The sequence below is a fragment of the Nansenia antarctica genome (genome assembly GCF_963989245.1).
Source record: "Nansenia antarctica genome assembly, chromosome: 13".
Taxonomy (NCBI): domain Eukaryota; kingdom Metazoa; phylum Chordata; class Actinopteri; order Argentiniformes; family Microstomatidae; genus Nansenia; species Nansenia antarctica.
The window spans coordinates 17,602,302-17,617,940 of record NC_137683.1 but is presented as its reverse complement, the minus strand read 5'-3'; the positions used below and the strand labels follow the sequence as shown (position 1 = coordinate 17,617,940).

At 50.3% G+C, this 15,639-nt stretch overlaps 1 protein-coding gene across 1 annotated transcript in view; it reads right to left on the bottom strand.

The window, feature by feature from the left end:
- LOC308169348 (uncharacterized protein) overlaps nt 1-11,339 on the bottom strand; it is a gene marked incomplete at its 5' end in the record, with an annotated part of 31,795 nt that extends 20,456 nt beyond the window's left edge. Inside the window, 2 exons of the mRNA XM_080544033.1 lie at nt 10,702-10,706; nt 11,273-11,339. Coding sequence (XP_080400159.1) covers nt 10,702-10,706; nt 11,273-11,339 — 72 coding nt within the window. The remainder of the gene's footprint in view (nt 1-10,701; nt 10,707-11,272) is intronic.
- Between the last annotated feature and the right edge of the window lie 4,300 nt (nt 11,340-15,639).

Genomic DNA, 15,639 nt, shown 5'->3' with positions numbered 1-15,639 from the left:
TTCCTTTTCATCTGGGAGTGGAGATGGAATCCACACTGGTATGTTCCATTCACGCTCTTCCCATCCAACTAATCCACTGCCAACACACTATCCCACCAGTCTGGCTGGTCTCTCTCTCTCTCTCACACACACACACTCACACACTCGCACACTCGCGCACACACACACACACACACACACACACACACACACACACACACACACACACACACACACACACACACACACACACACACACACACACACACACACACACACACACACACACACACACACACACACACACACACACACACACACACACACACACACACACACACACACACACACACACACACACACACACACACACACACACACACACACACACAGCTGGGGTGAGGGGTGGAGGGCACAACCGGTGGGTGGGGGGAAGAGAAGGGGCGGAGGAATGGGGAACAAATGCTTTTGTGATGGCCTCCTCTTTCAGGCAGAGAAAAGCTGGGAGGATTTGGTTCAGTGAGTAACTTGGCCGGTCTCTGGTGAATAGGAGGCCTCATGGCCGCGACACTCACATTTCTATACATAGCTACAAGTCTGTCTGTGTGTCGTGGTGTAAAACCCAGGGTGGGGTTTCAGTAGGCCGTCTAGGACCAGTGTTGTGTGGTACAGACTGTGTGGTACAGAGGAGGGTAGGTGGAAGGGCCGTGGGAGAGAGAGAGAGGGGCCCTCGACAGGGGAACTCAGCAGGTGGCACAGCAGACACAGCATGACTCCCTCATCTATCTATCTATCTATCTATCTATCCATCTCTATCTATCCGTCCGTCCTTCCATCCATCTCACCCAGTCTCACATGTCATGTGGACAGTCAGGTCTAAGCACACATCTGGGACGTTTCAACAGTAGAAGAGTAGAGTAGAGTAGTTCCAGCTCGCGTGATCATAGAGTGACATGGGTTAAATAGTTTCGCTGTTGTTCTGTTAAAGTGGGGGCTCGTGCAAACCCCCCCACCCCCCTCCCACCTCCTCTCGCTCCACAGGGACTGAAACCAAAAGCCCAGCTCTACACATGAATGAAGGCCCCCTCCCACCCCCCCTCTACACCTCCTCCTTCTCCTCCCTCCCTCCCTGGCTCCTCCACTTCTCCTCCAGCCCTTTCCCTCCATTTTCCTTGGCAGAGGGACAAAGGCGGAGCGGCCAGCCCCATACAGGGCTGTCAGTCACTGGGGCGGCCCGCGGTCGCACGCAGCCCCCCCCCCCCCCCCTCCTACGGCCTGAACCCGGGGGGACTCCTCCATTGTCCGGGGGCGCAACAGAGAAAAGAGACAGGGAAGAATGAGCTGGAAACGGAGGGATGAGGGGGATGAAGACTTAAAAGAAGTGGGGGGGAGAACGGGGAACGACAAAAGGCAGGAATGACTAAGGGTAGAGGGCTAGAGAAGAAGATAGATAGAGAATAGGAGGGGGAGAAAGAAAAAGCGAGTGAGAGGGCAGGAGAGCAGGGAGAAAGAGAGAAAGGGAGGGATGGTGGATTATTAATGAAGACGGGACAGTGAACAATGGGTTTCCCACCGGGGAGCTGCTCTCTGGTCAGTCTGCCCAGCCAATGGGGTTGGACCGTTTAAGCCCTGCCTAAACCACATCATCCATCAAACCTGACCTCAACCCACTGGTAACACGTTCAAGCGTTTAATAGATGATTCCAATACGTTGCAGCCAGGCTCACACCAAATGAAACAATCTAACGTTATTTTAGGTCGTTCTAATTCAAACATAGTACTGTGCTGCATGACTGTGCTCCAGGAGGGATGTCCAGTCTGGACCTGAACACCCCCCGTTTACAGTGTTGAGTGGTCCAGTCCGGAGCCCCCCCCCCTCCCTGTTTACAGTGTTGAGTGTTGCGTGGTGCGTGGTTCAGTCTGGAGTCGGGGTGTAACGGTTCATGGGTCTCCCCCGTCCCCTCTCCTCCGGTGCGGGCTCCTCAGTATGCGGTTCCAAGGGTGGTGTGAAGTGAAAGTCAGTTGGCAGACACGGAGCGTGCCATGTCCCGTCAGACGTTCATCACAAAATGGCCAGATACCGTAGTAGGGCCTACAGTGTAGGCTAACGGCAACGTACATGATCTCATGCAGCTCTTGGCACGGAGCAGCACGAAGCACGGGGTTGACGAGTGGTGTGATGGACAGTAATGTGATCTGATCTCCAAAGGACTTCAGTGTCCCAGTTCAACAGCGTTGAGCCTGTTCCCTGGTCCATGTTTTGTTCATTGAAGTTTTTAGAGTCAACGATTCGTTTGTAGCAGCTATATCTAATCGTCTAAAAATACATTTTGAAATAGAAGCGCATTCATTGCGATAATATACATAACGTCAATGTGTCATCTTTTAAAATGAGTAAAAAAAAAAAAACTGAAGAAATTGAATAAATCGGAAAACAGATTTTATAGGGCTCCACAAAGGAGTAGGAAATAACAAGTCCAGTGCTCCGATCACGAGCCCCGTATCACAGTCACACCAGCCCATACTACTGTATCACAGTCACACCAGCCCATACTACTGTATCACAGTCACACCAGCCCATACTACTGTATCACAGTCACACCAGCCCATACTACTGTATCACAGTCACACCAGCCCATACTACTGTATCACAGTCACACCAGCCCATACAACTGTATCACAGTCACACCAGCCCATACTACTGTATCACAGTCACACCAGCCCATACTACTGTATCACAGTCACACCAGCCCATACTACTGTATCACAGTCACACCAGCCCACAGAACTGATAGAGAGGTTTGGTTTTTCCAAGATATGAGGCAAACTGTTGGCTCAGTGAACCACTTCTACTCTCCATACTCCGGCCCCTCTGTTCACTAGGCCCTTTCTGCTTCCTCTGACCACCACCAGCTTCTCCCCCACACTCTCTGTTTGTCATTGAGCACAGGTGTGTGTGTGTGTGTGTGTGTGTGTGTGTGTGTGTGTGTGTGTGTGGATGTGTGCGTGTGTGTGTGTGTGTGTGTGTGTGTGTGTGTGTGTGTGTGGATGTGTGTGTGTGTCCACAAACAAACCAGTAATGAACTGTTCTATTTACTGTACCTACACACAGTGCACCATGTGCATGCCATTTAAGAGAGCCTGATCACATTAACATCACACACCAAGTTAGCAAACCTGAGGGTACACAAACAGGCAACCAAGGCTATCAGGCAGATAAGTGTGTGTGTGTGTGTGTGTGTGTGTGTGTGTGTGTGTGTGTGTGTGTAGCACTAAATGCAGCATACACAAGTAGTCTATATCAGGGTTCAAAATAAGGCTTAGGTGGTAGAAGTGGAGGTGAAGCGCGCGCAAAAACAATTTGTGCGCCCGCAAAACCCGGTGCTTGTTCTTATAATCGTTGTGCTAACAAGAACTATCACCTAGTTAAACAGTTTTTTGGTGGCTAATTAACTTGTTTATTATTGTTGATGTTGTGGTAGCGGTTACTCTATTCTCTGTTTTTTTTCCATGTTCTTTTTTTGGTTTGACAATTAACGTTATTTTATGACCTTTCTAATGACGCAGTATTAACTAGCCAGGCTGTTTAACTGGGTAAATCACATTTATTTGGGGAACAACTGGGAGTACAAATGTACAGAGACCCTTAGGGGACATGATGGGTGAGGGAACATTTATGGGAAATTATTTGTTTCCCCTCTTCATAACTCGTAACTTCGTTCTCTCTCAAAAAAAAAACTGGGTTGAGGAGAAAAAAATAATTGCATGAATTCCATTTTTTTTTTTTTTTTTTTACGTGAGTGAAGAGTAGGCCTACATGTTTCATGCCACAGATATTGAGTGATGACAGGCAGTGTAAAAGTGGCCAGATAAGCTCAGGATTACAGCATAACAGTGATATCAGGCCATGAATTGTGTTTGTGTCTGTGGAGGAAATAAAGCTTGTTTGTGTGCTAGGTCTCGCTAGCCTTCATCATCAGCCGAGCGGTCCGGACTGCTACGGCTAGTTACCAGCTACGAGCCTGGCTAAAATGGTCTAAAGTAACCAGTGTGCTCTCAATGACGGTTCGGGGACAATAAGCTGGAAAGATAACATTACGTCCCATAACGGGCTCCGCTTAAATGAATTAGACATTATGTGGAAAAAAACAACAACTAATGTTCAGCCCAAAAGTCCATCTCTCATTGGTCACTCGGCTCACCCGGCTTATGCCGTTGACGCTGTGTCTTCCACGGGTATTGCATATATAACGTAACGATAGTCTAGCAGCACCTGCTTCTGGGATGACCGAATTTGCAGCAATAAATGCATGGACAATTTTTAACCTAAGCCTTCTCAATGCAGGAAAAACCCTGCATATACGGCCTAAGGCACGCACGAGCACCGGCACGCAGTGTGGCTGACTGACTGAATCCCCTCTACTTGCACCTGTCCCATCAGTCACTTTGATCTGTGCTAAAGCAAACAGTCTGACTCTGAGACAGACACACACAGACACACACAGACACACACACACACACACACACACACACACACACACACACACACACACACACAAGTAGGACAACAACGGCCCTTTGGACCCGTGGGAGAGTCGTCTAGTCCAGTCGTCTTCTCTAGCAGCTGTGACAGACTCAACAGAGCTCTACCACCTAACGTGTGGAACAAGTTGAAATCAGACTAGACTGCTGTGGACTGTGTAATCTAAAATACAACACATACAATAATGTCTTCTTAAATGTAATTACCTGAAGAAACTAAATGAGTGATAGATGATGAATGCTCATGTGTTTGAGCGAGCTGCTTTCGTCAGAGCACTCCATTATAGCACTGGGCCTTACAGCTACACTGACCATGTTCGACCCATAAACACAGGATCTCCAGGCTGACGCACTGGACAGTCAGGACAAGGTCAGTTCCTCTGTTGGACTGGCGCAGACGGGGCTGACAGTGCAGACCTGACTGTTCACTGTGGTGCCGTTCTATGGCGCTACCTCAGAGTGCATGTACATTAGGGAAGAAAAAAAAACACACAGAATGTGCAGGAGAGCTCTTCAGCCTCTGGGAAATTAAGACGGAAGTTCAATACAAATGTGCCACTTTTACAAACAAGCCTTCTGCCAAGGTGCCACGGCCACAGCTCTATAGGGCTGCTACATAAACCACACTCCCACACCGAGCCTGGCGTCCTCAACGCTGACGCTGCACTCTCTCTGCCCGTCCGTCCGTCCACGCTTCAACCCCGGCTCCTCACTCCCAAACACTCCCACACACCCCGAGTCAAACAAACACTGACGTAGAGACGAGTGGAAAGTCCGGTTCCTGATTAAGTCTTGGCTGCTGGAGTCTCCGCTGGGTCTGATCACAGTGTTTACATAGGGGCGATCGTTGTTGAGGGCGACCTCAGTTCATAGAACATGCTGTATCAGTTGTTGTGCACATCATGATGGACCTATCGTGTTACTGGGTGAGATGCTCTCTGGTGACCAGTGTGTGTGTGTGTGTGTGTGTGTGTGTGTGTGTGTGTCTTTACCCTGGTAGGCCTCATGCAGGCCAGGTCAGCTCTCTGTGAGAACGGAACAGGCTGTTTTGTCCCAGAGAGTGTGTGTGTGTGTGTGTGTGTGTGTGTGTGTGTGTGTGTGTGTGTGTGTGTGTGTCTGTGTGTGTGTGTGTGTGTGTGTGTGTGTGGGTGTGTGTTCTGTGATGCCTGTGCAATCTTTAATAAAACAGCAGTCTTCCTAGGGCAGTGTCCTCTCCTGGGCTGCTGGCAGAACCCCGTCCCTCCTCTGTCCCCTGCACATCACATGACCCTCACACTGACGCAGCACACTCTCCACAACGGCCTTTATTACACACAGCAATAATGTGCAGGGGACTAACAGGCTAACAGCATTATACACAAGTAAACCATCCTTACGTACATACGCGCATGCGCACACACACACACACACACACACACACACACACACATACACACACGCTGACAGCGGTCTCCGTGGAGATGTTGTGCTGCACTGTGAGGTGTCCTCCATCTTGATCTCCATAGTGATGAGTCAGGAGTGAGGCAGAGGGCAGGCCGGGGCTGAGAGGCTGAGAGGCTGAGAGGCTGCTGGCCCCCAGGGGCCGTTTGTCTCAGACGCAGCCTGCCTGTCTCCATTACGCTATGCCTGCCCTGGCCACCGACACACACTCTCACGCACACTCACACTCTCACTCACACACACACTCACACACCACCTCTGCCTTGGAAAAACAGGCGGATGGAGCCATCCGTCTGTCCTCCGTTCGTCACACACAGACAGACACAGACAGACACACACACACACACACACACACACACAGACACACACACACAGACACAGACACAGACACAGACACACACACACCACCTCTGCCTTGGAAAAACAGGCGGATGGAGCCATCCGTCTGTCCTCCGTTCGTCACACACAGACACAGACAGACACACAGACACACACACACACACACACACACCACCTCTGCCTTGGTAAAACAGGCGGATGCTAGGAGCCGTCCGTCTGTCAGCGAGGGAACAAGACGCTCCCGTAGCTCCGCTCCTCAGGCAGCAGTCTGGGACAACAACAAGCTCCAGTAGGACCGCTGCAGCAGCACAGGACACGCCTCACATCCCCTCTCAACACTGCTGCCTCTGACCACACAGCACTAATCTGGTGACTCACTAAACCTGTCCCCCCCCCCCCCCCCCCCCCCCCCCCCATTTTTAGCGATGCAACATTATTTCTATGGCCGTATCTAAGGTGGTTAATCTACAGTGGCTTTGGGCCAAGCGAACCCATGGATGCTACTTTCATGAGATACATGAGAGATGTTAACAGTTCATCTGATCAACCATTAACAGCTGAGAGGAGAGGAGGTGGTTTAGGAAGGTAGGCCTGAATGGTAAAGATAAGTCAAGTACAGTGTAGTCTCCTTCTGCAGGAGTACAACACACAGAGATACACCAGACCAGACTGAGGAACAGGAACAGTGGTACACCAGACTGAGGAACAGGAACAGTGGTACACCAGACTGACGGGGGACCAGGTGGACATACTGTGCTCTGGATCAGAGGCCCCCACTCCTCCCACCGCTCCATTGCACCACATCACTGAGGCCTGAGGGCTGTATTACCTTATCACACCATCAGACCACCACCGCCATGCAGACCCCTGACCAGATCAAGGCTACATCTCAGACCAGATCAGGAGCTGACCATTTCCTCAATGTCCTATCTAGCAAACGTTTAGACAGATAAAATCCCACAGGGTCCAAACTAGCAATCGGGATGCAAGCGTATCACATGAGGGGGAAGCCATATCTTGGTTACACACGAGCCAGGAAGTGGTGGTAGAGTTGGCCTAGTGGATAGTGAGTTTGACTGGTGATCAGAAGGTCACGAGTTCAGATCCCACCTGGGAACACCACCACTAGTGTGGCCCTTGAGTAAGGCACTTAGCCCTCAGTTACTCCAGGGATCTCTAATTGTAAGTCGCTTAGGATAAAAGCGTCTGCTAAATGGTGTAAATGAAAGGAAGAGTAGACATTAACAAGCAGTTTAACATGGACACACACACACACACATACACACACACTCCCTATAGGGGAAAAACAACATGCACACACGTCCCTGCCTTAGGTTGAAATGGGAGAGGCCAGTGTCAGAGCTCCTGCTGAGATGGAAACTGAGCAGCAGCATGCCAGACACGTCCCCCCCCAGCCCAGGTTTAGATACCCTCGGAGCCCCTCTGACCCCTGTCATGTGATCAGGGCTACAGGCTTAATGGAGATGTCACACAGCCCCTGGGGCATGATGGGAGGCCTGGCTGTGATGTCATCACTGAGGGGAAGTATGGAGAGAGAGGGAGAGAGAGAGAGCGAGAGAGAGAGAGAGTCAGGACCCAATGTGTCACTAATCTATTTGACACTAATCTATTTTTAAACTATTGTGCCTGTATTTCTGTACATTCACGAATCAATGAAGAAGAAGAAGGAGAGTCAGAAGAACCCAAACAGACCTCAGATCAGGCCTAGATCCATGCAGGGTACATGATGCACGTTATGTTGATGATGCCAGGGGACATGGGACAATTAGAGGTATGCAAGACGTACCAGAGTGTCACCGGGGGACAGCTGGCTGAGATGGGGATGTTTGGCACTGTAAAGAGCTTTCCAGGGGGTTATTAATAGCCAGGTAATCCAGCCAGTGTTCCCCTATCAGAGACTAATCACTGCTTTGGTTACTACAAACATGCCATCCCATTGGCTGAGAGAAGAGCAGCGGGAGGCCAGCAGGGACACAAGTCAACAATCCAGATTAGCACAACACACACACACACACACACACACACACACACACACACACACAGGATATGAGTCAAATGGGGATTTGCATTCCAAACCAAATTCAAAACGAGCAGCCAGGTTTGAAGTCTACACTTTAGGATGATCTCTTAGGTCTGTGCCTGTTTTAATGGCTTTTCTGGCTTTGTTTTCAACAGTAATTAGTCATTCTTGAATACCAACAGAGAGATTAACAGAAAAAGCAAAGCCTACTACAACAGATTGTACAAACTGACAAATGCAGGCTCTTACCTCTAGGCCACAGAACAAAGAGTAAAAGGTAAGTAATGGTCAACAATGCATTGTCTTGAAAAGGGAAATGCTCCCAAGGTGAGCAAACATGCGAGAGAGCTAGAGGGAACTGCCACCTCAAGGGATCCCTGCAGGCCAACATCAACAGGCCCTATCTGATCGTCACAGGCAGCGGAGAGCGTTGCACAAGCAACAATAACACTGTATGCAAACACACACGTGACTGGTGAGCTAGCTTGTGATCGTGACGGAGCCGTGACCACAAATGGAAGATTCAAAGGAGGGAGGAAGTCAGCATGTCAGCTGTTCACCCCCCAGGGTTACAGTTGGCATCGTTAGGAGTCAGACTCAGGACACAGGGGGGGGGGGGGGGGGTGGCAAACATAACAGACTCACAAAAGGTGACTGGTTACTGCAAACTTGTTTTCCAACCTAGGCTTCCATAGCCTGCCCTACGGAGAGCTCTCCCACAGCGCCCTCACACAATCACACAAGAGGAAGGACTGTTTGCAGGGAGGTCGGCGGACGGCGGACAGTGCAGCCCCTCTCCCTCCTCTCCCCGTCCCTCTGTGTTCCCACAGACGTGACACAAAGCCAGTCGTTGGTCCTGTTGTTTATAGGCCTGCCAGGACATTTGGCTCTTTCCTGGATGGGCTGGATCCGGTTTGCGTCGGCCTCCCTGTTCTGCACTGTAGCGATCCTGCCGTGTGTGTGTATGTGTGTGCGTGTGTGTGTGTGTGTGTGTGCGTGCGTGTGTGTGCGTGTGCTGCCAGGGCATTGTTTAACGCTGGGGCCCTTCCTGTCCGGGCAGCACACTGTCAACGCACGCTGTGATCAAGAGCAGCGCCTGGGTCAGTGAATAGAGCTGGGCTTCACTACAGCAGAGGACTGACAGGCTGTATGGAGGAGGAGGAGGAGGGGGGGGGGCTGTGGAGGGCCAGGTATGGATGTACAGTTTGTACACAGACCCACATAAAGTAAGAGAGGGGGTGGGGGTGGGGGGGGTTGCAGGGGGCACCGTACTGGAGGTGCAGGGTGATAATAGCCAACAGCTCCTCACATTACCATCATGCTCTCCTCCCATCCTACCACCACCACCACCCCCCCCCCGGACCTGCGTGGCTCACTCGCCCTGCCAACTGTGGCCCCACAGGGGGCAACTGAACTAGGCCACTGACCGGGGACGGGGGCGGGGGGGTGGAAACTGGAGGAAGACCTTTAACTCTCGAGCTGACGTCCCGCTCACTTGTCGCTCTGTTTGTAGAAGTGTATGACGTAGTGCATGTGTGTCTGTGTGTGTGTGTGTGTACACAAGTGTGTGTGTATGACCTCGGGACGGGTATAAAGGCTCATTGTGTGTGTCCAGGTTGCAGCCCCCCCCCCCCCCCCCCCCCCCCCCTCACAGGATCATGTGGCTCGGCGGCAGCAGCCAGTCTGCACATTCCCAGGCTCTCTGCCCTCGACTCCCTGCCCAGCACAGCCTCCGTCAGCCCTACACACACAGCCTCCGTTAGCAGGCTACACACACACAGGTCACACTCGGGCCTGCCTGGAGGAACGCACCCAGACTTATCCACAGAGGCACCATGACCAAGGAGTCCCCGACCGCAGCAACTGCAGCACAACAGCTCACCCTGGTCAGGTAGTATCACTGGGATCCAGGAAAACAACCGTCCCTACATTCATCCTCCACAGCTCCAGGGCAGCCAAGTCATACATGAGATGAGCCACATTGTGCCACGCTGCCCAGTCAGTGGAGGCTGAGGGCACGGTGCCTGAAGGCCCCCAGCCTATCACGGGGGGGAACACTTGAGCAGATTTGGCAGGTGGAACTAGTCCTTTTGTCCCTCGGTCCTGACAGTGAGAGAGACGGTGCTTCATCACGTCTCTGTCAGCGCTCGCCCGGGTTATGGAAAACAGCAGGGCAGCTGCTGAGGGGGCTGAGATGGAGGTTGGTCGTCGCTAGAAGCAGGACAGATTCAAAACGCAGGCAAAGTTGAGAACCCCCCCCCCCCCCCCCCTCTGCTTTGGACAGATGATGAGAAATGACAAACATCTGACAGAGCTGCTTCCAAAACTGGATGAAAGCTGGAGTTAGTCGTCTCTCTCACCGTTCCTGGGGCCCACAGAGGCACAGAGGGGTCAGTAGGGGAGAAAACCCTTCAGTCGTAAAGACATTTTCTTTAAATACCACCACAGTCTAGATTAAGACACAAGGCATTTTTTGCACACTGTCTGTCTGCTTTGTCTGGAGGATAAATGCATGTGGAAGAAAGGTCACATTTGAAATCAAGAGGGATTAAAAGTTAGCATTTGTCTCATGTAAACAAACCAACGCAGTGGCCTGGGGTGGTCTAGCACCGCGGTCTACAGTGCACACATATGCCCATGTCGGCATTGGTTCGAATCCGACCCATGCCCTGCTGACATGCCCTCTCCTCCTTACTTTCCTGTCCGTCTTCTCTATATGTAAATAAAATGAAAAATATGAGTGGGACTGCCCCCCTCTGAAATAAAAAAAAGGGTGTAATATGGCCAGCGAGGTTGGCATTAAGCCACACTCTCCCTCATGCTAGTCACCAGATATCACATTGCCTGCCTGGTCCCCATAAAATAATTCCTGCCCTAGATTTAGACTGGGCAAGCCTGCTGCAGTGACTTTGTGGAGCCCCAAGGACAAACCCTGGCCTGCAGAGACGGGCAGCCCCCGCTCTCCGAGGAGGCAGCGGTAGACGCCTGGGTGAGGCATCAGGATATCCCTGGCTGGCTAGGATGCCTCTGTGCTAGGATACCTCTGTGCTAGGATGCCTCTGTGCTAGGATACCTCTGTGCTAGGATACCTCTGTGCTAGGATGCCTCTGTGCTAGGATACCTCTGTGCTAGGATGCCTCTGTGCTAGGATGCCTCTGTGCTAGGATGCCTCTGTGCTAGGATACCTCTGTGCTAGGATGCCTCTGTGCTAGGATGCCTCTGTGCTAGTATACCTCTGTGCTAGGACGCCTCTGTGCTAGGACGCCTCTGTGCTAGGACGCCTCTGTGCTAGGATGCCTCTGTGCTAGGATACCTCTGTGCTAGGATGCCTCTGTGCTAGGATGCCTCTGTGCTAGGATACCTCTGTGCTAGGATGCCTCTGTGCTAGGATACCTCTGTGCTAGGATGCCTCTGTGCTAGGATGCCTCTGTGCAAGGATGCCTCTGTGCTAGGATGCCTCTGTGCTAGGATGCCTCTGTGCTAGGATACCTCTGTGCTAGGATACCTCTGTGCTAGGATGCCTCTGTGCTAGGATGCCTCTGTGCTAGGACACCTCTGTGCTAGGACACCTCTGTGCTAGGATACCTCTGTGCTAGGATACCTCTGTGCTAGGATGCCTCTGTGCTAGGATGCCTCTGTGCTAGGATACCTCTGTGCTAGGATACCTCTGTGCTAGGATACCTCTGTGCTAGGATACCTCTGTGCTAGGATGCCTCTGTGCTAGGATGCCTCTGTGCTAGGATACCTCTGTGCTAGGATGCCTCTGTGCTAGGATACCTCTGTGCTAGGATACCTCTGTGCTAGGATACCTCTGTGCTAGGATGCCTCTGTGCTAGGATGCCTCTGTGCTAGGATACCTCTGTGCTAGGATGCCTCTGTGCTAGGATACCTCTGTGCTAGGATACCTCTGTGCACACAGCAATGCTGCCTGACAGTGGAACAGTCTGAACAGTCTGAACAGTCTGTGTCTGTCCTGGTTACCCTGGTTACCCTGGGTAAACACACTCCCCTGGCTCAGTTGAATACATCTCCAGGCCCTCCATGGACCATCACCTTGGAGACCAGTGTGTTGGAAGGGGGTCGGGTGTAATAACATCTAGGGTGAGAGATTTGACTGACTGGGCTACTTCTACCAAGAAGCATTTGTCTGTCCAGGTCAGAGGATAAATAAATACATCCATCTAATGAACCTGAAGATGAATGAACCTCAAAAGATCAAACACAGAATATATGGACAAAATCATTAGGCCTACATCATCACACACCAGTGTTTCCCACAGGACTTGAGACTGTGGTGGGTGGGTAGGTAGGGGGGGGGGGGTTATCGGTATCGATAGCGGTAAATTGTATGGCGATTATCGATAGTGCTATATCGTATAGACCAACAGTAGATGCAGTGCGAATCCCAAAGATTGCGTCGCTCACGTGTAAAAATCACTTCGCTCACATGTAAACATATTTTCGGTTTGTTATGAGACTATGACGGGACAAATTAGACTTTAGCCTCCACAGTCTGGGTAATTAAAGGGAAACACTGCACACTATGACTAAGTACAAATAGTAGTAGACCTTAATGGTTACAAATAGCCTACAATCTGACATTATGGCTTTATCACTGACCTTCATCTATCCCTCTGTAAATCTACCTCTCTAAGTGGCGGGGCTAGAGCAGCCCTTGAAGTGTAGTGTTCATACAAGTAGTCGCCTTCTGCTAAGCCCATTGCTACCGTACAGTTGTGGAAAACTCTGAAGACGCCACTCATCAGGATTACTGCAGAAGCCCATTAATTGCTGTTATGTAGACAATGTAATTACAGTGCTGGATCCCACACCACTCCAGAGGATCCCCGGTAGACAGGTCCAACACACACACACACACACACACACACACACACACACACACACACACCTCTATGGGTGTCTGAATGACTGCTATTACGTAGCAACACAGTTTGGTTTTCTGGTTGGTGATGGCTCTAAAAATATACTAAATTACATTTTAGTTTAGGTCAGCTGTGAGGTAAAGTCAACCCTAGCCGCCAGTAGGGGTGTAACGGATCACCTAACTCACGGATCGGATCGTGTCACGGATTTTGAGACACGGATCGGATCATTTTTCGGATCAACACAAAACATTTTTTTATTTTTATAAAAACAACATTTTCCTTGAATTCTGTAAAAACACCACTTTTAATGTGTGAAACAAAAAAACAACATTCAAGATGTCAAAACTGATATATATATCACATATATATATAACATCTATATATAACAACATATATATATAACAACATATATATAACATCACTGCTGCAAAGTAACAGAGTACTTTTTTTGTGTGTTTACACAATCACCCAGGCTGCTTAGCGGGTGATATGACGTGATATAATTGGGACAGAGATGAGTGAATGAATGTTGTTGTCAACTCAGTACACATGCAGAGAGTGAGAATAAAGCGCACATGATTGTTTTTCTACCGGTTACATTTGAATGAATGAATGGTCTTTATTGTCATTGCTACAGTACAGGTACCAAACAACGAAATTTAGGAGGGGTGGCTCCCCTGGTGTTAGGAAAGAAAAAAAAAAATATATATATAAATACATTTTTGCTATTGATCCACGGTACACATGCGTTCCGAACCGTGGAGGGCGATCCGAACGGATCACGGATTATCCGTGATCCGTTACACCCCTAGCCGCCAGTGATACTGAATTGGCCCATGCTTGCGCACGCACGTACGTACGCACGTACACACACACACACACACACACACACACACACACCTCTGTCCATAACCTCTCTCAAGTCCCAACAGACCAATTTGGCTCTGACACACACACATACACACAGTCGCTGTCACAGACTCTGCACTCAGACAGTCACTCATCAATAACACCGTCCCTGCGGTGTCCCACCTTCTGCACCAAGCCTCCTGCAGACTGCTGCACCATGCCTCCTGCAGACTGCTGCACCATGCCTCCTGCAGACTGCTGCACCATGCCTCCTGCAGACTGCTGCACCATGCCTCCTGCAGACTGCTGCACCATGCCTCCTGCAGACTGCTGCCTCTCATAGGGTGAAGACGACAACCATGAGGACATGTGGGCAAGGCATCTAAATTGGTGCCAGACTGAAAGACACACACTGCAGCATGTCCTAATCGACCCTTTCTTCCATTTTAATACCCCCCCCCCCCGACCCAGGAAACCTTTGGTCATGTCAGAGATGAAACAAGAAAGTGCTGGGGGTCAAAAGCAGGGGTTCAGAGGATAAGACGAGGTCTGGTCAGTGGCAGTGTGGTCATGGCGCTGGCAGGTGAACTGGTGCACTTGGCTACAGGGTCTGTCAGGACGGCTCTGTCCTGACCAGGCCTGACGTCCTGCAGAGGCTGGGGACTACGGGCCGCTCCCATGGAAGAAGGAAGGAGGAAGAGACGAGAAGAGAGAGAGGGGGGGAGATGAAGTGAGAGAGACATTAGAGATGGAGAGGGAAGAGGAGGGGGAGAGGAGAGGAGAGGAGAAGAGAGAGAGAGGGGAGAGGAAGTGAGAGAAACATTAGAGATGGAAAGTGAAGAGGGGGGGAGAGGAGAAGAGAAGAGAGAGAGGGGGGGAGAGGAGAAGAGAAGAGAGAGGAGATAAAGTGAAAAAGAGATTAGAGATGGAGAGTGAAGAGGAGGGGGAGAGAAGAGAGGGGAGGTGAAGTGAAAGCGAGATTAGAGATGGAGAGACAGACTGGATAAAAAGAGATAAAAAGAGAGAGGGATGAGATGCCACTAAGACTACGTACACTAGCCACCTGCTTGTCAAACTTGTCAGACAGCGAGGTAACAAACATATTGCTGATGAGAATCACCCTCCCTTTTAAAACAAACACACAACATTTAGACGTCAATCTCAAACACCGTCTCCCTGTACAGCAGCAGCCACTCCAGCAGCGACTCCCATTGCAAACGTACAGAAAAGTGAGGTAAGACGAAAGAGTATGAAGCCTAAAATGTAAACAGGTTGATCAGTGTTCCCAGGTTGTCTGGGCAGGATTACTTTAATAAGGCCAGAGATCTCCTCGGTAATACCACCTCATTAATAAACAGGGCCTAGAAACAGGCAGCTCTTTGAACTGCGCTGTCTAAATGTCTCTTACACTCTTCAAGCTTAGCTCCTTACCCAAGACTCTATCTGTGTTAAATAGAGCCTAGAGAGGCCGGATTAATTAAAATACTATCGAGAATTAGAACACCTTCGGTTTAACACAGAATAAATTAAAGTCAAGTTTGATTAGCTGGAATATGTGCCCCT